We start from the raw sequence: 22,059 nt of genomic DNA on the forward strand, positions 1-22,059 counted from the left end.
ATCTCTTGACCTCGTGATCCACCCGCCTCAGCCCCCCAAAGTGCTGGGATTACAGGCGTGAGCCACGCGCCCGGCCCTTTAGTGCATTACTCTTCGGCCGTCTGGGAGGCAGGTACTCTAAACTCATTTTACAGCTGGGGTTCCCACCCAGTGAGCAGCCAAATGGGATGTGAGCCCAGGCAGTTTGTCACCAAAGGCTTGCTTTAAGCTACACATCTAAAGCTGCCTCTCAAAAAGGGCAGTAGTCAGGATTTCATAACAGAACGCTTGAAAAAGCGCTCGGCAGAAGCCTGACACTTAAGTGCTCAATAAAGTTTCCTACAGTCACAGTAATATTTGGAGTTTTATGTTTGTTATAGAATGAAATCGCATACAATCGTGATTTCATTCAGCAAGGAATTTAAAGAGACCCGCTGCCCCGGGCCGGGTGGGAGCGCGGCCAGGGTGGGAGGAGGCGCAGCGGCGGGACGCGCGGGCGCACCGGGAGGGCCGGGGGCGGGGTCAGCCAGGCCCCGCCCACCGCCACCTGCGACAGGTGGAGCGCGCGGCGCGGGCGCACGGCCATGTCCGCCGAGGGCACGGAGCCGGGGCCGGGGTCCGGGCCCGGACCGGGGCCTGAGCCGGGACCACTTTGTCCCGATCACGGCCAGGCTTTGAGCTGGTTCTGTCGCTCCGAGCGACGTCCCGTTTGCGCCGCCTGCACGGGTCTGGGCGGCCGCTGCCGGGGGCACCGCATCCGCCGGGCGGAGGAGCGCGCCGAGGAGCTGCGGGTGAGCGGGCGTGGGCGCCGGAAGGCGAGGGCTCCGGAGGGACCGGGCGCGCCTGGCAGGACCGGGCAGGGACTGGGGAGCCTGGGGCCGGGCGGACTCGGCAGCGGGTCCTGGAGCCTAGGCTTCTCGGTGGCTTTGGCTATAGGACTAGGCGGTTAAGGGTGTGGCCTCTGAAGTCAGGCTGGCCTGAGTTCGAACCCACTCCCTGTGAGTCATGTAACTCTCTGAGCCTCAGTGTCTTCATCTGTAGTTGGGGACAGCAACAATAATAATGGCGCGTGTTTATTAGAGTTGTGAGATATAAATAAGATAGTCGGTAAAATGCTTAGCGATTAGGGGATCCAGACTCCCCAGCCCCCTTCCATTGCTCTGCTGGGGGGAGCTGGGGCTGGCGTGGGGCGATGAAAGACTCAGCCGCTCCGGTTTTCAGTGGAAGGTGTGCGCCAGCTCCCGCCCCTGTGGAAGCTGACACTGAGAAAATCCAGTGCCTCCTTATCCCTCAATCCCTGGACCCAAAACCCCCCTTCTCCTTTCTTCTCTTCCTCCTGCTCCTTCCCCCTCTGGCTTCAGGTGCGGTGATCTCTTTTTCACTTTCGGGATTGGCCTTGACTGTACTTCAAGCTGGTTTCACCTGGATAAACGGAGGGGGTGGGGATAATATCAGGAGGTTCCCCTTCACCCCGGCTTTCTCCCCACCTCCACTTTCAGTTCGGCTCCAGGATGGCCACCTTCTCGTCATCACCATTCTCCCGAGCTGCTGAGATTGGGAGAGTCCGAGTCACCTTGGGGCTTCTCTGTGACCCCTGGGGATTTCCTTGCAATTTGATTCAACAGCTTGCTTCTCCTAACCCCACTATGGAGTTCAGCCCTGCTGTGAGGCCTGAGGGCTCTTGCTGGGGACTTCTCCTATTCAAACTGGCCTATAATAAACACACCTTACAGGGTGCCGGGCTCGGGAGGGGTTCAGTTTTTCAGCAACACCCAAAAGCTCCTGGTTGGTCCTACCTGTTACCTCTATCAACAGCAGTGATGGTGAAAATAAACCCGGATAACACGGTGTAATCAACTTGCATAACAGACAAAAACTTTGCAAAGTCCAAAGTACTTAAATATCTGTCATCTCATTCTGTCTTGACCATTGCCTTTGAAGTGGTCCTACCTACAGTTTATAGAAGAGGCACTGGAGGCTCAGAACAAAGCAGTAATTCCTCCAAGCTTCCTAAAGTTCAGAGGTGGGACCCAGGGAGTCATTGACTAGACAAGAGGAAACTGCTGCTTTGCTTTGTGGTTGGAGGGAGGAAGTGATGCTAATGGGGGTGAGAATTTCATGGAAACCTTAAAAAATAGCTATCAGGACTGTATTTGAGTGGTGGAAAGGATGAGGCTGGGGCAGGTGGCAGGCCTGGTGGGTTCGGCCCTGCTCTAACCCCAGGGAGTCTTCCTTGAACCTCTCTGAGGCCCTATGCATATTTATCTACTTTGCCTGAGGAGAGGTGGGTCTTTACCCTGTCTTCCTCCAAATTAGAGTCGATTTCTGTCTTTTGTACTTTCCTTCCTCTGTCCCTCCAGTCAGCAAATAAATCTTAGCCTAGGGCAAGATTGTTACCAAAACCCCACCAGTTCTACTCTCTCCTACCTCTGGATTCCTACCCTGTGGTTTTTCAGAAGGCTTCTCAGTCCTCTCAATCAGTGGTGCATGGTAATCACAGTTTCCTCCTAGTCAACTCAATTCTGTAACTTTGTATTTAGACGTGTGACATGTAAGACTAATTTCTACTTATTGGGGGAGAAATTCACAAGGGCTTCCTGGAAGAGGTCCCTGAGTTGCCTTGTGGCAGTTGGAACTGAGGCAGAATTCTTAGGGGAAACAGTGGAGGGACTGCTGCTTGGACAGGCTCTAGGTATCACCTCCAAAAAAGGAGTGCAAAAGCAGGGCCCTCGCCCATACCTCCTCAGGCAAGTCACTTCTCTTTAGGCCTCAGCTCTCCCTTTTCTTTTCTTTTTCTTTTTTTTTTAAACAGTCTTGCTGTCTTGCCAAGGCTGGAGTGTAGTGGCGCTCTCTCAGCTCACTGCAACCTCCGCCTTCTAGGTTCAAGAGATTCTTTCACCTCAGCCTCCCGGGTAGCTGGGACTCCAGGCGCATACTACGCCTGGCTAATTTTTTGATTTTTTGGTAGAGACGGGGTTTCTCCATATTGGACAGGTTGGTCTTGAACTCCTGACCTCAGGTGGTCTGCCTGCCTCAGCCTCCCAAAGTGTTGGGATTGCAGGCGTAAAGCCACCGAGCCCGGCCAGTTTTCCCATTTCTAAAACTCCACTGAGCTCGTGGATGATGCTCAGTTTTGAGAGCTATGAACTGCTGAACCTCTTTTGGTCAAGGCAGTGGGTGTTCATTCATTCAAAAGATGTTTATTCAGGGCCTTCTATGTTCAGAAACTCTCTTTGAGGTATTGAGACATAGAGAAATCAGACTTATGATGCTTCTGTTCCAGTGGTGGGGGGACAAATACCCAAAAAGGTAAACACATAATATATAGTCAGCGAGTTGTAAGTGCAAGGGAGAAAAATAAAGCCAAGTAAGAGACTGGGTGAGGCAGGAGATGATCAGGGAAGGCCTCTCTGAAGAGGTGACATCTGAGTGGAGTTGGGGAGTAGCGCGCACACACACACACACACACACACAGACTGGTGGAAACGGAACAACAGGTGTAAAGGCGCTGAGCTCAGGACAAGTTTAGTGCATTTAAGAAACAGAAAGAAAGCCAGCGTGGAGAGTGGTAAGAGGTGATGTTGGAGAAATAAGCTGAGTCACATCAGGTAGGGCTAGGTTGGCTAAGCTAAGAAGTGTGATGTCATTGTGAGTGTACTGAAAGCCATTAGAAGGTTTTGAGCAGGGGCATGACCTGATCCGATTTCCTTACAAAAGGTGGCTCTGGCTTGCTGGGGGTTGGGGGTGCAGAGTGCCCAGTTAGGAGGTTCTAACAGTGGTTCCTCTGAGAGATCATGGCCATCTGGATAGAGTAACTGGAATAGAAGTGACCAGAGGAGAGAGAGAGACTTTGGAGTTGAGGCTGATAGGACTCACTCATGGAATTGATGTAGGGTTGGAGACAAACCCCTGGGTTTTTGGTCTGGGTAACAGGTGAATGATTGATTGATGATGCCGCTTAATGAATGGGGATAACTTGCGGGAGAGCAGTTTGAGAAGCATGTTCTGTTCATGGACAGAACAAAAGGTATGGACAGTCAGGGGGCTGGGTATGTTGGAGGACCAAGAGTGTGTGCCAGAAAGTGATTATAATGGGCTGAGCATAGTGGCTCCCACCTGTAACATCCCAACACTTTGGGAGGCAGAGGCGGGAAGATTGCTTGAGCCCAGGAATTGGAGACCAACCTAGGCAACATGGCAAAAGTCCATCTCTACAAAAAATGCAAAAATTAGCCAGGTGTAGCGGCACGTGCCTGTAGTTCCAGCTACTTAGGAGGGATGTGAGAGGATTGCTTGAGCCCTGGAGGTCAAGGTTGCAGTGAGCCGTGATCATGCCACTGCACTCAGCATGGGTGACAAGCAAGACCCTATCTCAAAATAAATATATAAATAAGTTTAAAAAGAAACAAATGGCCAGGTGCTCACATCTGTAATCCCAGCACTTTGGGAGGCCAAAGTGGGCAGATCACCTGAGGTCAGGAGTTCGAGACCAGCCTGGCCAACATGGCGAAACCATGTCTCTACTAAAAATACAAACATTAGCTGCATGTGGTGGCATACACCTGTAGTCCCAGCTACTTGGGAGGCTGAGGCAGGAGAATTGCTTGAACCTGGGAGGTGGAGGTTGCAGCAGGCTGAGATTGTACCACTGCGCTGCAGCCTGGGCAGCAAAGTGAGACTCTGTCTCAAAAAATAAATAAACACAAGAGAAAATGGACTTTAAGGCAAACATATGCAAACATATTACTAAAGATAAAGTCACTTAGAGAATGTGCAGTTCACCAGAAGCATATAATGATTCTTATCTAAATGTTTCTAAATAATATAGCCTGAGAATATTCATAAAGCACAATTTTTTAAAGTGATTATAATAATAGACTGTGGGGTTCTGGCATAAAGACAAAAGTGAGGTCACAGAGGGGATGATGGACAGTAAAAGGTGTTATCACTAATGTGTCGGCAGCCCCAGCTGAGCCGTTGCTGGAATAGGGATCCTAGAGTTAGGGAGAAGGACAGGGCATGGTGGGGAGGGCGTGGATCCTTGAAATGGAGATTTTGGAGGTGGTGCAGTTTTTGAGAATGATGAGATCTGGGCTATGACCATGGGAGTGGGTGACTGAGGTGTGGTAACACAAGCAAATCACGGTGGGAGGTGGGGAGTGAATGGCTCATGTACATGGACCAAGATGCCACGAGTGTTGTTTGTGTTGCAGAACAAGATTGTGGACCAGTGTGAGAGGCTGCAGTTACAGAGTGCTGGCATCAGCAAGTACGTGGCAGACGTCCTGCCAGGGAAGAATCAGAGAGCAGTGGTAATTCCTCTTCTTTCTTCTCTACTCGGCCCCCTCCCAGGATAAGACCCTAGCCTTAGGGACTTGGGCAAGTCTAGGGTCTCTTACCAACCTCACAGGCTCATTGTGCTACTAACAAAGCTGGATGTCCAAGAAGGATGGCTTCCCACCCCTCAGAGACATGGTTTTGCCATCTGGGCAGGGTGGACTTGTTCTTGTACCATACTTGGTGCAAAGACTCTGCTAGCAAATGACTTTCTTGGGTATCTTGGCACAGGGGATCAAGAAGGGTAGTATTCTTCTACCACCTAGTTATTTTCCACTCAGCTCCAGAATTATAAAATAACCTAGAGACTTTTACATTGAATATTCTCTGTGACAATCTTTTGAAGTAGGTGGCAGTAACATCCCCATTTACAAATACGAAAATGGGTCCTTCTAGAGGTTATAGAGGTTAACGGACCTGCCCAAGGCCCGCACAGCCTCCTGGCAGTCGGTTCTATGACCTGGATCTTCTGTCTCCCAGGCTGGTGCTCCTTCTGCTACCTCCCACTGCTAATTCTAATTCTTTTTTTTTTTTTTGTCTTTTTGAGATGGGGCCTCACTCTATCACTCAGGCTGGAGTACAGTAGTGCGATCTCAACTCAATGCAACCTCTGCCACCTGGGTTCAAGCAATTCTTCTGCCTCAGCCTACCAAGTAGCTGGGATTACAGGCACCCACTACCATGCCCAGCTAATTTTTTTATTTTTAGTAGAGAAGGAGTTTTACCATGTTGACCAGGCTGGTCTTGAACTCCTGGGATCAAGCCATCCTCCCTCCTTGGCTTCCCAAAGTGCTTGGATTACAGGTGTGAGCCACCATGCTTGGCGTCTACTGCAGATTCTTTATTCAGTGGACTCATTCCCGCTGCTGTGTCTTTACTCTCAAGTATGCCCCTCAGGGGCAGAGGCCATGAATATCATTCTGCACATCCCCTCCCTCCTTTCCCTATAGTACATGGAGCAGACTTGGCACTGCTTTAGTCAAGGTTCTTTTAATTGCATGGAACAGAACCCAGATGAACAAGCATAAGCAAAATGGGATGTTTCTTGACAGGACACTAGGGGTCCTCTTAGGACCTAAAGGGAGCTAGACCAGGAACCAGAAAGCTGCTAGGAGTCCAGGCAGCTATTCAGTGCCTATCTGTGCTTTGCTTTGCATAATGGTCTCCATCTCCTTCCTCTGCCCTCTTCCCCTCTGCTTCCTTATCCTTTTTATTTTCTTGTCTTACTGCACTGGCTATGACCTTAGTACTGTGTTGAATAGAAGCTAGTGTGGCAAATACTTTTTTTTTTTTTTTTTTTTTTTTTTTTTGAGATGGAGTTTCACTCTTGTTGCCCAGGCTGGAGTGCAACGGTGTGATCTCAGCTCACTGCAGCATTGGCCTCCCAGGTTCAAGCAAATCTCCTTCCTCAGCCCCCTGAGTAGCTGGGACAACAGGTGCCCACCACCACGCCCAGCTAATTTTTTGTATTTTTACTAGAGATGGGGTTTCAACATGTTGGTCAGTCAGGCTGGTCTTGAATTCCTGACCTCAGGTGATCCACTTGCCTCGGCCTCCCAAAGTGCTGGGATTATAGGTGTGAGCCATCGTGCCCAGCCAAGTTTTATTATTTTAGCAACTTGCAGGATGGAGCAGCCATTAACTGGATGAGGAAGGACTGCATGGTTGGTGGAGGCAGGGAGGGGAGTGATGGTTGGCGGAGGCGGGGAGGGGAGTGGGGGAGACCAGGAGTTCAGCTGTGGGCATGTTAAGTTTGAGATATCAATTTGACATCCAAGTGAAGATGCTGAGTAGGTAGCTGCATATTATGAGCTGGGAGAGGGCTGGGTTGGAGATACAAATTTGGAATTTATCAGTGTTTAAATAGTATTGAAAGCCATGGGAGAGGATGACATCACTAAGTGAATGAATGTGGACACAAAAGAGCAGGGGTTCAAAGACTGAGCCCTGGGGCACTTCACCTCCTATTGAGAAGACAGGAGGAACCAGCAAAGGGGACCAAGAAATCAGCTAATGAAATGGAAGTAAACTAAGAGAGCAGAGTGTCCCAGAATGGGTTCCAGGGAGGTGGGAGAGGTCACTGCTCTCCAATGGTGTATTTGTATTCAACTATTTTATCACAAGTATAGATTCATGTGATTACGGCCACAATTAAAATACAGAACAGCTCCATCACAAGGACTCCTTGTGCTACCCTTTTATAGCCACACATACCCTTTCCTCTCCCCTTGTATTATTGTTAATACAAAATTTCTGAATTTGGATTGCTAATCTCAGTAAAGTGTTTTTTATTTTTGTTTTAGGATTTTTGCATGTATGCTCAGGAGTGAGATTAGTCTATGAATTTCATTTCTTGTACCGTCCTTATCAGATTTGATATCAAGGTTATGTAAGCCTTATTCAATGGATTGGGAAACAGAACTCTTTTTTCTTAAGGGTTTACTTAAGATAAGTTGTTCTTAGTTTTGATCAAAGTTGCCATAGGTTTGACTATTTTGTTAGTCTTTAGAACTAGCTTCTAGTATTTTCGATCTGCTCTTTTGTATCTTTGTCTTAATTTCATTATTCTTTCTTCTTTTTTTTTGAAACAAAGTCTCACTCTGTCACCAAGGTTGGCGCACAATGGCACTATCATGGCTCACTGCAGCCTTGAACTCCTGGGCTCAAGTGATCCTCTTGCCTCGGCCTCCCAAAGTACTTGGATTATCAACATGACCCACTGTGCCTAGCTTATACGTGTGTGTGTGTGTGTGTGTGTGGGTGTGTGTGAGTGTGTGTGAAACTTATCCATTGGGCTGAACATGGTGGATCATGCCTATAATCCCAGCACTTTGGGAGGCCAAGGCAGGAGGATCACTTGAACCCAAGAGTTCAAGACTATTTTTGGCAACATAGCAAGACCTTTCCTCTACAAAAAATAAAAAAAATTAGCCAGACATGATGGCATGGACCTATAGTCCTAGCTACTTGGGAGGGTGAGGTGAGAGGATCACTTGAGCCTAGAAGTTTGAGACTGCAGTGAGCTATGATTGTAGCCTGGGTTACAGAGCAAGACCCTGTCTCAAAAAATAAAAAATAAAAAACTTACTAGTTGGTTCAAATCTGCTCTCTACTTAATAATTTCTTCTTTTTTGAGATAGTGTCTTGCCCTGCCACCCAGGCTGGGGTACAGTGATGTGATTTCAGCTCACTGCAGCCTCCATCTCCCAGGTTCAAGCAATTCTCCTGCCTCAGCCTCCTGAGTAGCTGGGATTACAGGTGCCTACCACCATGCCCAACTAATTTTTGTATTTTTAGTAGAGACAGAGTTTCACCATGTTGGCCAGGCTGGTCTCAAACTCCTGACCTTGGATAATCCACCTGCCTCGGCCTCCAAAAGTGCTGGGATTACAGGTGTGAGCCACTGTGCCCAGCCACAACTACCCTTTTAAAAGGGATGCTTGGGCTATTTTTCTAGCATTTCTCTACTTTATTCCGAGAGAGTTTTTGGTTTGTCTATTCTCTGTCATGTCTTTGGAAAGGGAAGTTTTTTCTTTTCTTTGCTCTCCTTTTCTGGGAATGACTCAACAAACTTGTTGAGACTGACTAGTCTTTTAGGCAGAAATCAGAATCTGATTCATCTTGGGTGAGAATCTGTTTTAATCCAGGATCACACAGTGCAACCATGGCTTCAGGATAGACAGGAGAGTAATAGTGGGCTGGATGCAGTTGCTCATGATTATAATCCCAGCACTTTGGAAGACTGAGGCAGGAAGATCACTTGAGTCCAGGAGTTCAAGGCTGCAGTGAGCTATGATTGTGCCACTGCATTTCAGCCTAGGCATCGGAGCAAGACTCTGTCTCTTTAAAAAAAAAAAAAAAAAAAGGCTGGGTGAGGTGGTTTACGCTTGTAATTCCAGCACTTTGGGAGGCCGAGGTGGGTGGATCACGAGGTCAGAAGATTGAGACCAGCCTGGCCAACATGGTGAAACCCCATCTCTACTAAAGATACAAAAACTAGCTGGGCGTGACAGCGCATGTCTGTAATCCCAGCTGCTCAGGAGGCCTGAGGCAGGAGAATTGCTTGAACCCAGTGGGTGGAGGTTGCAGTGAGCTAAGATCATGCCACTGCACTCCAGCCTAGTGACAGAGCTAGACTCTGTCTCAAAAACAAAAAAGAAGAGCAATAGTGAATGAATGTCATTGAACACATAATGTGGCAGGCTTTTTTCTACTTACTTTATATCTATTAACACATTTAACCCTCACCATAGCCTTATGAGGTAGGTACTATTATTCTCGTTTTACAGATTAGAAAATAGAGGCATAGGGAAAATTAGGAATATGCTCCAAGTTCCACAGCTAATGAGTGGAGCAGTTAAGATTTAAATCTAGACACAATCTCTAAGGCTTAATTTCCTAACCACTATGGAATATTGCCTCAAGAGAACCCTAAAAACTTGGAGTCTTACCTTCTGCATTCACTTGCCATTCACTTAGCTACTCTCGCCTACCTGTAAGGCAAATAGTGGGTCTCAGTCTTTTCTGTAAAACAGGAATGATTGCTCCGTGCACTGTACAGAGCAGGTCTTTATAGGGAAAGTGGCTGGCTGTCCCTGATGTTCTGACGTGAAGGAGGCACTTCTATCTCCACTTGTCTGGCAAGAGTGCAAGGGCAGCTGCTTTATCCAACAGGTGCCTTTGGGGAGGATTGGTTGCCAGGTGGCATCTGGTGTAAGGGAATGGGATGGGACTGAGAGTCAAAAGAATTGGATTCTAGTCTCAGCTGTGCCACTGAATTGCCATGTGAGTACTACCAAGAGATTTTTTACTAAGTCTGATAAAATTTCCTGGATGGGCACAGTGGCTCATGCCTGTAATTCCAGCACTTTGAGGGACTGAGTTGGGCATACTGCTTGAACCTAGGAGTTTGAGACCGGCTTGGGCAACATGGAAAACTTCATCTCTATTTTTAAAAAAAGAAATTAAAAAGAAAAAAAGAAAAACATTTCCCATTCAGTCAATATTTGAGTACCTACTACCTGCCAGGCACTGGACTAATAATTATAAGGAGACACCTGTTAATGTCATTGTCTGAGAATTGATTTCAGGCCTTTTCTGTGGCAGATAAAAATTCTACCACAGAACCAGTTGAAATGGACAGCTTTAGGAAGTCATCAGTTTTTTCCTTTAGACATGGTGAAATATCAACTGGACCACCGCTGGTATGGATCTTGCTGATGGGATGACTTTTTTAGGCCCTCTGCCCTGCAATTCTGTGATTCTCTGACCTTGATCCTTTGATCTTGTATTTCCAATTGTGATGATGTGTCTGTATCTCAAATGTCTTTACCCTAAACCATATTTGGGAAGTCTTAGGGCTGACATGCCAAAGCCAAAGGGCTTACATGCTATTATTTCCATCACTAAGTCGTGGCAGACATTGCTAATCAATCTCAGCACTCTTTCCACGGAGCCTAAACCCACTTAATCCTGAATGACTGGGGCTTTGCAGGGACCACCCAACTCCTCATTTTATCCCTCATCAGAGCATGGCCAGTGCAGCAAGGGAACTGGTTATCCAGCGGCTGAGTCTGGTGAGAAGTCTTTGCGAGAGTGAGGAGCAGCGGTTACTGGAACAGGTGCATGGCGAAGAGGAGCGGGCCCACCAGAGCATTCTGACACAGCGGGTGCACTGGGCTGAGGCGCTGCAGAAGCTTGACACCATCCGCACTGGCCTGGTGGGCATGCTTACCCACCTGGATGACCTCCAGCTGATTGTAAGTCGGGCAAGGATGAGGGCATGACCAGTTGGCCAGGCTCCCCAAAAGTCTGAAAACATTGAGAATGTTTGTTCATATGTGGTGGGTGGAAAGGAGAATTTGTAGAAGGGATGAGTGACAAAGATTCTTTGCTTGGCCAAACTTTAGTCAGGCTTCTGAACTCTTTCTCAGGCCCATCTGTGCACTTCATTATAAAAACCAGTTTTTGCAAAAGAATCTTGCAAAGTCAATGTAGCCAGAAACCCCCATCCTTGACATCTGATCTTCCTCGATATCTGATCAGGTTCCTCATCCACCACCATCTCCCAGGTGATGTCTGATCACTGTGTTCTCTCTGCAGCAAAAATCCTGTTAGGTAGGTTTAGCCATAATCTCCCTTACCCCCAATGTTTCCTCTTCGTGATTTTCCATCCAATAACCCTCTACCCTGCTCCTTAGCTATACATTTCTACCTGCCCATGCTGTATTCAGAGTTGAGCCCAATCTCTCTCCCACTGCAAGACCTCATTTTAAAGAGGTCTTGAATAAACTCTGCCTTAATGTGCTTTAGGGATTACAGGGAATAAAAATATGTTTTTTGGGCACTGATAATAGTTTTCTTTTGATAGTCAATGAGTACTGAGTGCCTATTATATGTGAAGCACTGTGCTATGGGGCAGAGTAACCGGATGCACCTGTCAGCTGCTCCCAGCCTTATAAAGGAGATGAATACACTAACTGACAATTAGTGTATGGAAGGACATGTACTGCTGTAGAGGAAATCACCCATGCTAGGGTCTGACAGTCCAGGCTAAGGGAAGGAGGGGTCAGGGAAGGTTCCAGGATGAAGTGACTTAGAAGCTGATGCCTGAAAGATAAGAAGAATAGCTGTGTCAAAGGAAGTGAGGAGGTGGAGAGAGTTCAGAAGCATGTAGAGAGAACACTCTGCTCTGGGGAGCTGACGAGGGCTCTGATATAAAAATACAGAGCTCATCCTTAATCCTACCACCCAGAAATCACCATGATTCATATCTGGTACATAGCCTTTCAAAGTATTTTATATGGATAGGCAGCTGCCTGCAGTTTTGAGGAGAGAATGTGGCATCTGAGTTACAAGCAGAGGAAGGAGAATGTGGAACACCTGAGCTGTCCCACTGCCTCTGCAAGTAGGGCAGTTTCCGTGACTGCCCGCAACAGTGCATTCATTTAGTCACAGCTTCCATGGACAGAGCATGCCCTTTCACAGACACTGGGACAGTCAACAATAGAAGACTCAGAAAGAGTCACAGCTATCCATAAACTGACAGTCTTCATGGGGGATGCTGTCAGGTGAACAGGTGATGATCCTGAGTGGAGTTGAGGGGAATCCAGGATTCCCTGGGACATAGGGTAGAGTGACTCATTCTGAGTGTGTTATGGGTGTGTGTGTGTGTGTGTGTAGAACAACAGCTTAGAAAGCTTTATTCTGGTCTTAAAAGAGTAGAAGTTTTTATTCTAGAGTCCACATGGAGCCTTTTATGGTAAATATGTCCTAGCATTGACTACCTGCTGAGTTTCTGGTGCCAAGCCTGACTGTGTTTTCTTTTCTCACAGCAGAAGGAGCAAGAAATTTTTGAGAGGTGAGTATAGACCCCATGATTTGACTGGGTAGTCTTGGAGACCCTTAGGCCTCTACACACTCCACTGCCTTCAGGCCCTGCTGCTCTTGAGAGAATGCACAGAGTGTGCAGCTGAGTGGTTTCCCTGGAGCCCAGCTCTGTGGACAGGGTATCTCTCTGCCCTTGGCTTACAGAACTGCTCAAAACACATGGAAAGGCAGTGGAATACTTAGTAATCCAAGACTTACCACTGCTTTCTTAAAATTCCTCTGTAAAAAGGTAGTCATCCTGTTGGAAGGTTTTACCACCTCCATCTGCAGATGAAAATGTTGAGACTCTAAAAGGGGAAAGGACCTGCCTAAGCCTGGAACCAGGGGTTGGACCCATCTAACACCTGCCCCACTACTGTCATCTCTGCCTCACTCCTCCTTTCTCTGATGGAGGAATCTTTGAAACTTAAATCTGCATCAGTACTCAAATTTTGCATTTTAACTCTTCAATAATAAAAGAATTTCACCAGATCCTGTGTGAGTTCTAAAAGACTGAGAGCCAAGGGTCTGAGCCAGTGGCCAAGAGGACATAATTTGCTAGGCAGAGTAATTCACAAACGTTCTATGTGCAATTTCAGAGCTATACTTAGGGAACACAGTCCATTCTTCTTGTTTATGTACTTATTTATTTTTCTATATTTCAGTGAGTACAAATAATTTATTTTTATATTTAAGTTTCAATAGCAATACATGTGCATGAGAGAAAAAAATTCCACCAATATAAAGCCATTTAAAATGAAAAATAAATCTTGCTAGGCATGGTATCTCACACCTGTAATTCCAGCACCTTGGGAGGCCAAGTCAGGAGGATAACTTGAAGCTAGCAGTTTGAGACCAGCCTGTGCAATACAGTGAGACCTGATTGCTACCAAAAAAAATAAAATAAAATAAAAAATTAGCCATGCTTCCTGCTGAGAGCCTGGCTCCTCAGAAGACTGAGACAGGAGGATCACTTGAACCTGGGTGGTTGAGGCTGCAGTGAGCCATGATCACACCACTGCACTTGCCTGGACAACACAGTGAGACCCTATTTAAAAAAAAAAAAAAAATCTCCATCACCCTTTCCCAATCCCATTCCCTGGCAGTGATGGGTTTGAAAAGATGTGCATTTGTGGACTTGCTATGTATAGTCATCGGAGGGTATGTGGGGGTTTTTTGGTTGTTGTCTTAAAAAAATTTTTTAGGCTGGGCGCCATGGCTCATGCCTGTAATTCCAGCGCTTTGGGAGGCTGAGGCGGGTGGATCACTTGAAGTCAGGAGTTCAAAACCAGCCTGGGCCAAGATGGCAAAATCCCATCTCTACTAAAAATTCAAAAATTAATCAGGTGTGGTGGCGCCCACCGGTAGTCCCAGCTACTCGGGAGGCCGAGGCAGGAGAATTGCTTAAACCCAGGAGGTGGAGGTTGCAGTGAGCTGAGATTGTGCCACTGCACTCCAGCCTGGCAACAGAGCCGGGGCCGGGTGTGCTGACTCACACCTGTAATCCCATCACTTAGGGAAGCCTAGGCAGGCAGATCACTTGAGGTCAGGAGTTCACAACCAGCTTGGCCAACATGGTGAAATCCCATCGCTACTAAAAATACAAAAATTAGCTGGGTGCGGTGGCACACACCTGTAATCCCAGTTACTGGGGAAGCTGGGGCAGGAGGATCACTTGAGCCCAGGAGGCAGAGGTTATAGTGAGCTGAGAGCATGTCAGTGTACTCTAGCCTGAGTGACGGGAGTGAAATCCTGTCTCAATAAAAGTAGGAGCATTTTATACCTGTTATTCTGAAACTTGTTAGCCTACCTGGGACATCTTTCCCTGTCCGTATATTTAGATTCCCCTCACTTCTTTGAAAGTCTGTGAAGAATTGCACAGTGTAGATGGATCACATTTATTTTACTGTCTCCTAATGCGTGCTCGGCTTGTTCCCACTTCTCCACTTGTACAATCTTGTCACACTTCCGCCCGTCTTCTCTATCTACTTTGTCTTCATCTTTAATACATTGTATCCTTAATATCAAGCTGATCTGAAAAAAAAATTGATCTTTAATTATTATTATTATTTTTTAGACGGAGTTTCGCTCTTGTTGCCCAGGCTGGAGTGCAATGGCGCGATCTCAGCTCACCGCAACCTCCGCCTCCTGGGTTCAGGCAATTCTCCTGCCTCAGCCTCCTGAGTAGCTGGGACTACAGGCACGCGCCACCATGCCCAGCTAATTTTTTGTATTTTTAGTAGAGATGGGGTTTCACCATGTTGACCAGGATGGTCTCGATCTCTTGACCTTGTGATCCACCCGCCTTGGCCTCCCAAAGTGCTGGGATTACAGGCGTGAGCCACCACGCCTGGCTGATCTTTAATTTTTTTATTCAAAAGATTTCAAACTTACAAAAAAGTTACAAAGGTAATGAGCTTCACCTAGAAAATATCAGTTGTTCACATTTTGCCGCATTCACTCTCACTCACTCCGTCTTCTTATTTATCTATCGAGTATATATGTTAAAAACTTGTTTTTTTTTTTAATTTTTAAAAATAATTTACAAAAAAAAAAACACCACTTTTTTCTAAGATAAGGTTTCCCCATGATGGACAGGCTGGTCTTGAACTCCTGACCTCAGGTGATCCACCCACCTCAGCCTCCCAAAGTGTTATTACAGGCGTGAGCCACTGTGCCTGGCCAAAAGCTTATTTTTTTATGGTCTATTTGAGGGTAAGTTCCAGAAAACATGAACTTTTCTTTCAAAATACTTCAGCATGTTTCTTCTAGAAACAAAGACATTGTCTTATATAACCCCAGTGTAAAATTGAGGAAGTTTAAAACAGATATAATACTAATCTAATACACAGTCTATATCCAACCATTGCCAATTGTGCAAATGTTCTTAACAGTGTTTTATTTCGTTTTCCTACTTCAGCTGGTCCTTTAAAGTCTAGAATTGTTCTTTAGCTTTTTTAAAAAACATTTTTAAAGAGTAAAGGCCAGTTTTATAGGATATCCCTCAATTGGGGTTATCTGATGTTACCTTATGATAAGATTCAAGTTACACATTAGGAATACCTCATAACTGATGTATCTTTAATTCATCATATCTGGGGGCCCATGATGTCCCTTTGTCCATTATCAAGGATGTAAATTTTGAATACTTGGTTAAGGTGATGTCCACCAGGTTTCCCCATTATAAAGTTACACTTTTCCTTTTATAATTAATAAGCAGTCTGTGAGGAGACACTTTCTGTATATATAGCCTGTGTCCCTTCAGACTTTCTCCCATAGTTTTAGCATCCATTGGTCATTCCTGCCTGAATTATTCCTTTATTTATTTGCTTGTTTACTTATTCAATATTAATACAGAGTCACAGATTCTTATTTTATTCAATGCATTATAATCTGTCACTGCTGTTACTAATTTTGTCATTCAGACTGTCCTAGATTTGGCCAGTAGGAGCCTCTTCAAGCTGGACCCTGTGTCCTTTTGAAAAGTTCCCATCATTCTTTGAGCACTGCCTTGCTCTCTGGCACAGGAAGCACAGGAAGATATCCCCGGCTTAACTTGTGCTTTTCCTGCCCTGGAATCAGCTGCTTCTCCGGGGGTCCTGGTTGTTTTTATTGGAGAATAATAGTTAGAAACCAAGATCTGGGCATTAAGGATACTCAGTGACTTTGTTTCCAGGTCTCAGTGTACAACAGATGGAACTAGGAAGAGATAGCGAGAGAGTATGCATAGCTTTTTGATGCATAAGTTTGTATCACAACTTTTTTTCCCCTTTTTTCTTTTTTTTTTTTTTCCTGAGTAGCTGAGATTACAAGCATGTGCCACCATGCCCAGCTATTTTTTATAATTTTAGTGGAGACAAGGTTTCACCATATTGGCCAGACTGGTCTTGAACTCCTGACCTCAAGTGATCTGCCTGCCTCAGTCTTGCAAAGTGCTGGGATTACAGGCATGAACCACCACGCCCGGCCTATATCACAACTTCTAATTCCAATGTAACACCTCAAGGTTTTACTTTGCCCTCTCCCTTTCTACATTTGTACCTCTTGTTATTTTACAGAGAGGACTCCAGCTCCCAACAACATCAATATTTGCTCAATCCTACAATACATACAAAGTTGTCTGAGCATTGCTAAGCCCATACTGCTATTGACAGGCCTATTCATAGAGTTCCAGAGTTGTCTGTAGTTCTTTATGCCCCTAGGCTGAAGGAATATACTCTCAAAGTACTGTGTTCAAAAGTTGTCAAGCCTCATCTAGCTGAAAACTCACTTATCTGAGAAGTGCCTTGCTGGCTCTGGTGTTTTCACGCTGGTGGCCGGGCTCAACTCTGACTGGATACTGCAGCGGATGCTGCTGCACCATCTGGGTGTTCTGATCCTGACCGGGGCCTGCTGTCTTCAGGCCTTGTTTCATTTGCACCCCTTTGGGGCTATGAGTTTTGTCTTCGGTACCATAGGGAAGCTACGTCAGGTGGTTCGCTGTAGACTTTACTGTCTACATTCAGTCTCAGATTTGCCCTGATGCTGACATCGGCTCCTCTTTCTTCCCCACCTGTTGGCGAGAGCTTCTGCATTCTGAGAAGATGGCAACAGACCCTCTCCTGTCCTGACCACAAAGCGCCTTTGTTACTAGAGCTTGCTTCCAGAATTTCTAAGGCTTTGTTCACCTCATGCCTCCCAAGCCAGAACAGTCAGTGACAGTCTTCCAAAGAGCTATCAGGGCACATGCCCCACCTCTGTGCCCCCCTCCATTTATGGGCAGAGCTATAAGATGGGGAGAGAGCATGTGCACTCAGAACCACTGCCAGGTCTCAAAGCCATCTTCAGGATTGGAGGCAGTAGGAAAGGTCTTTATCAGCACCTGGGGCAAAGGGCTGCAAAGCTCCATGGTAAATCCCTACTTTGTCCTATATTCCTTTGAGATCTCACTTCAGGTCAAGGAAAAAATTACGTTGAATGCTGCCTGGGCTTCATCCCATTTTTTTTTTTCTATTGTTGCAGGGAGATAGGACTTGAATCCAGCTCCCCATTTTAGCTCTGAATATGTTCTCTCCTGTCAAATGAGAGAACCACTACCTCCCAGGTGATAGCAAAGTTGAAGTGCGATTCTATAGAGAAAACAGCAAGCCCAGGGCCTTGCTGCTGATACACTTGGCAGTTTTCAACTTCTAGGCATTATATTGTCCCAAATTGCCTCTCCAACAAAACCCAGGCCCCATTGTGAGCTGAGGAGAGAGTTCTTAGGAGTACAGTGGCATGACTCATTTGTGGCTGGGGTGGTAACTGATGGCCCTTTCCTCTGTGGACTCCTCTAGTGTTCGCATTTTTAGAGTAGTGGCTGTACCTTCTGACAAAACCCAGGGAAACATGACTGCCGCAACAGGTCTGGGAGGGAGGTGAGAGATTTTCTGGGTAAGGGCAAGATGCTGGAGTAGAAAGACTGCTGTGCAGGGGTTCCAGAACCCCAGGCCTAGCTCTGCCATTAACTTACTGAGAGACCCTGGCAAGTTACTTCCCCTGCAGAGCACACAGCTTTCAATTTCTAATACTGACACCAAGAACACATCTCCCTGTAAACTGTCTACCAGCTTCGCTGATATTAAGGTTTCTGGGGGCACAGGGGAAATGCCCACCTTCCCTTTTGGCCCAAGCCCCTTTGTGGGGCCTGGATGCCACTCTTTTTTTTTTCTTGAGACAGGGTCTCACTCTGTCACCCAAGCTAGAGTGCAGCAGCATGATTTCAGCTCACTGAAGCCTCTACCTCCTGGGTTCAAACAGTCCTCCCACCTCAGCCTCCCAAGTAGCTGGGACTACAGGTGCATGCCACCATACCCAGCTAATTTTAAATTTTTTATAGAGACGGGGTCTTACTGTGTTGTCCATGCTGGTCTCAATCTCCTGGGCTCAAGCAATCTTCTCCCACCTCAGGCCTCCCAAAGTGCTGGGGTCATAGAGGTGAGTCACTGCATCTGGCCCTAGCTGCCAATTTTGGTGTCACCCTGATAGAAAGATTTTACTTCTGTCCTTGTCCTCACCCCATATTGATCCAGATATATTTCCAGAATCATCCTGAATCTCTGTTTCTGTTTCTCCCCATATAAGGACTGAAGAAGCAGAGGGCATTTTGGATCCCCAGGAGTCGGAAATGTTAAACTTTAATGAGAAGTGCACTCGGAGCCCACTACTGACCCGACTCTGGGCAACGGCAGTTCTTGGGTCCCTCTCAGGTTAGGAGCAGTAGAGCCCAGGACCATTAGGACAACTGGGCTTCTGTCTGTCTGTCTGGGGTTCACTCCTAGTTCGCACTGGGGACCAGGGCTTCTGAGGTGGTAGCTTAAACCAGGCATGCTGAATGTAGGCTGGTCAGTAGGGTCAAGGCAGGCCTGGGGCAGCTGGACAAAGTCCTTCCCATTTTCAGACTATCATGTTCTGTGGTTGGGTCTGAGATAAATCTCATTTCTATAAATCATGTCTTCCTTATATCCTGCCCTACTAGGGCAGCTCAGTGTTACTTATTGGAAACCTGGGGTTTAAGAAAATATAAATGAGGGCCAACTGGAGAACATCTGGACCAAGAATCAAACTGCCTAATTTGCCTCACTTGTTTACTTTACACGCACTGACTCAGGCCAACTGTGGGTCCCACCCTGTGCCACATGCTGGGGCCATGGAGGTAAACATGACATGGTCTTCTGCCTCCAGGAATTCCCATTTAGCACAGGGGTTCTCCGGAGAAGGCCTCCTCCAAATTACATGGAAGCTTCCATCCTCCCAATGGTAGCTTTTGCACAATTCATGGAAGAGTTAGGTCAATAGACTGATTTTTTTTTTCAGTTTTAATCCGTCCTTTTATTATCCTTATGATTTTGGCACAAACTGTAGCTTGTGTACTGTAGATTCTGGTATCAAACGATGCCTGAGTTACCAGCAGTTTAGTTATTTGCTGGAAATTGCATATCTCATGCTTCTTGGCTTCCATAGGCTGTGTTTCTAGGACAAATCCAATCTGGAGGCCACAGATATGAACAGGTAGAGAGCAGTATAATCAGTGCTAGGTATAGGAACAAAATGCTTTGTCTTCATTTTGCCCCTGACACCGACTCAGTGTGTGAACTTGGGCAACTCACTTCTCCTCTCTCGGCCTTATTTCTATCAGAGTTTACAGATGAGGGTCTTGACCAATAATAACTATTGTTATCAGGGCTACAGTTTATAGAGCACTTACATGCTGGGCACTTTACATGTATGATTCTGTTTAATTCTCATGATCACTCAGTGAGAAGTCCTATTTTGACCCCCATTTTGAAAATGAGCCTCAGAGAGAGTAAATGGCTTTTCTGAGGTCACCATGCCAACGAGTGGTGAGGAACTTTTTGCTACCTGGCAGGACCAGGTTAGGACAGGGGTGGGCCCTCGGCAACTCTGATAATTCTTTCTGGCAGGTATGGAGGACGTACGGATCGATGAGAGGACAGTCAGCCCATTCCTGCAATTGTCAGATGATCGAAAGACCCTGACCTTCAGCACCAAGAAGTCAAAGCCCTGTGCAGATGGCCCGGAGCGCTTTGACCACTGGCCCAATGCCCTGGCTGCCACCTCCTTCCAGGATGGGCTCCATGCCTGGATAGTGAATGTCCAGAACAGTTGTGCCTATAAGGTGGGCGTGGCCTCAGGCCACCTGCCCCGCAAGGGTTCTGGCAGTGACTGTCGTCTGGGCCACAATGCCTTCTCCTGGGTCTTCTCTCGCTATGATCAGGAGTTTCGTTTCTCACACAATGGGCAGCATGAGCCCCTGGGGCTGCTTCGGGGCCCAGCCCAGCTGGGTGTGCTGCTGGACTTGCAGGCTCGGGAGCTGCTCTTCTATGAGCCAGCCTCTGGCACAGTGCTCTATACCCATCATGGGGCCTTCCCTGGGCCCCTCTTCCCAGTCTTTGCTGTGGCCGATCAGACCATTTCCATCGTTCGCTGACCTCTGGCCACAGGAAGCCAGGTCCACCTCCCACCACCCTTTCAGGCCATGTTTTTACTGAGTGTCCCTTTCCCAAATGATGTATGTGGTGTTAAGGGAAACGAGGCCCACAATCAGTGGGCAGCTTTAGGAAGGATGGGGATCTGTTTCAGATCTAGGCACAACCTCTAAATCACAGGTGTCCAAACTTTTGGCTGCCCTGAGCCACAGTAGAAGAAGAATTTTCTTGGGCCACATAAAATAACAATAGCTGATGAGCTAAGCTAAAAAAAAAAAAAAAAAAAAAAAAGTCTGTATAATTTTTGTGATATCTGCCACCACAGATAAGCAAAAAAAGCCCTTGAATTCAAAGAGTTGGACATTGCTGCTTTGAATGCTGGGTATGTGTGGGGAACCTGGTACCACTCCCTGGGCCTTAGTCTCCCAAATCCACCATGCATCTGCCCTCTGAGGGTGTCTTCACTTTGTCTCTGGCATCCAGCAGGTGCCTGGTACATAGCGAGCATGCAATAAATATTTGGCAGGTGAGTGGACGGATAGATGGAGAGGTGACTGGGTGGATGTGGTGGTCTCTGGAGAAGCCCTGCCATTCAGCTGCCTGCTCCAGCTTTGCACATGAAGAAGTGCTTCTCTTCACAGGCAGAGAAGGCTGTGGCCGAAGTTTTTGCATCCCATTAATTCAGTGCCTGTGCCTTTTTCATGTCACGGCGCATAGAGAAAATATTTTTTTCTAGCACACAAGGGCAAACTGAAGGCTCCTCCTGGCCAGAGGACTCTGGCCTGGGGGACTGTGTTCTCCCCAGTGTCCTGCCTAGGCCCTCAGAGGACCAGGGGGTTGTGTCTCCAGGCAACCTGACTGCAGCCACATCATCAGCATCTGTCTCACACCTGCCAACTGAGCCCCAGCCTGTGCCCACCAGTAAAAGCAGGGACGGCCTTTGCCCTTAGAGCAGCTGATAAGTTTCCCTACCTAATGGCCCCTTCTGACATAAACTGCACACCTGGGGTGAGGGCTTAAAGCCAGAAATTGCTGAGGGAGCAAGAGGGCCAGCCTTAGGGCACATGGACATTATTAAAGGTCTTAAAAGCATTAAAGATTTATTCTGTGTTCTTTGTTGGTAATTAGGTGTATACTGTATGCTGGCCCGTCTTCATACCCTTATCGGGTGGCAGCTCAGCGTAGCAGAAAGAGCCTGGAGATGCTACCAAGACCCAAGGCAAGTTCCTTTATGTTTGCCTCTGTGAGGAGTTCACCCTAGAACAGCAGTCTACAAACGTTTGTCCAGGAACTCTCTTCTAAAGCAATCTTACCTACAACTTTAGGCTTCTGGGTCCAAAGAAGATGAGAGGCAAAGCCCTCCCCACTTTGTTTGGGAGCCATAGAGCAGTTTGAAAACCACTGTTTA

At 46.9% G+C, this 22,059-nt stretch overlaps 1 protein-coding gene across 2 annotated transcripts; it reads left to right on the forward strand.

The window, feature by feature from the left end:
* The first annotated feature begins 520 nt into the window (after positions 1–520).
* BSPRY (B-box and SPRY domain containing) lies at positions 521–21,748 on the forward strand. 2 transcript variants are annotated; one of them, XM_003925213.4, is made up of 6 exons: positions 521–770; positions 5,193–5,291; positions 10,845–11,075; positions 12,651–12,676; positions 18,787–18,911; positions 20,127–21,748. In XM_003925213.4, exons 1-6 carry the CDS (start codon positions 564–566, stop codon positions 20,651–20,653), a joined length of 1,215 nt encoding a protein of 404 aa, XP_003925262.3. In that variant the 5' UTR covers positions 521–563; the 3' UTR covers positions 20,654–21,748. The 2 variants fall into 2 exon arrangements, with proteins under 2 accessions (XP_003925262.3, XP_039331211.2); XM_039475277.2 differs by having other exon boundaries at positions 12,654–12,676.
* The last annotated feature ends 311 nt before the right edge of the window (positions 21,749–22,059 follow it).

This window comes from Saimiri boliviensis, chromosome 2, assembly GCF_048565385.1.
Source record: "Saimiri boliviensis isolate mSaiBol1 chromosome 2, mSaiBol1.pri, whole genome shotgun sequence".
Classification (NCBI taxonomy): domain Eukaryota; kingdom Metazoa; phylum Chordata; class Mammalia; order Primates; family Cebidae; genus Saimiri; species Saimiri boliviensis.

Bases quoted from the DNA above. Each gene is read 5' to 3' on its own strand.
- BSPRY (XM_003925213.4), top strand. From the start codon at position 564: ATGTCCGCCGAGGGCACGGAGCCGGGGCCGGGGTCCGGGCCCGGACCG. The intron at 771-5,192 runs GTGAGCGGGCGT...TTTGTGTTGCAG, and splicing joins AGCGCGCCGAGGAGCTGCGG to AACAAGATTGTGGACCAGTG. The intron at 11,076-12,650 runs GTAAGTCGGGCA...CTTTTCTCACAG, and splicing joins TGGATGACCTCCAGCTGATT to CAGAAGGAGCAAGAAATTTT.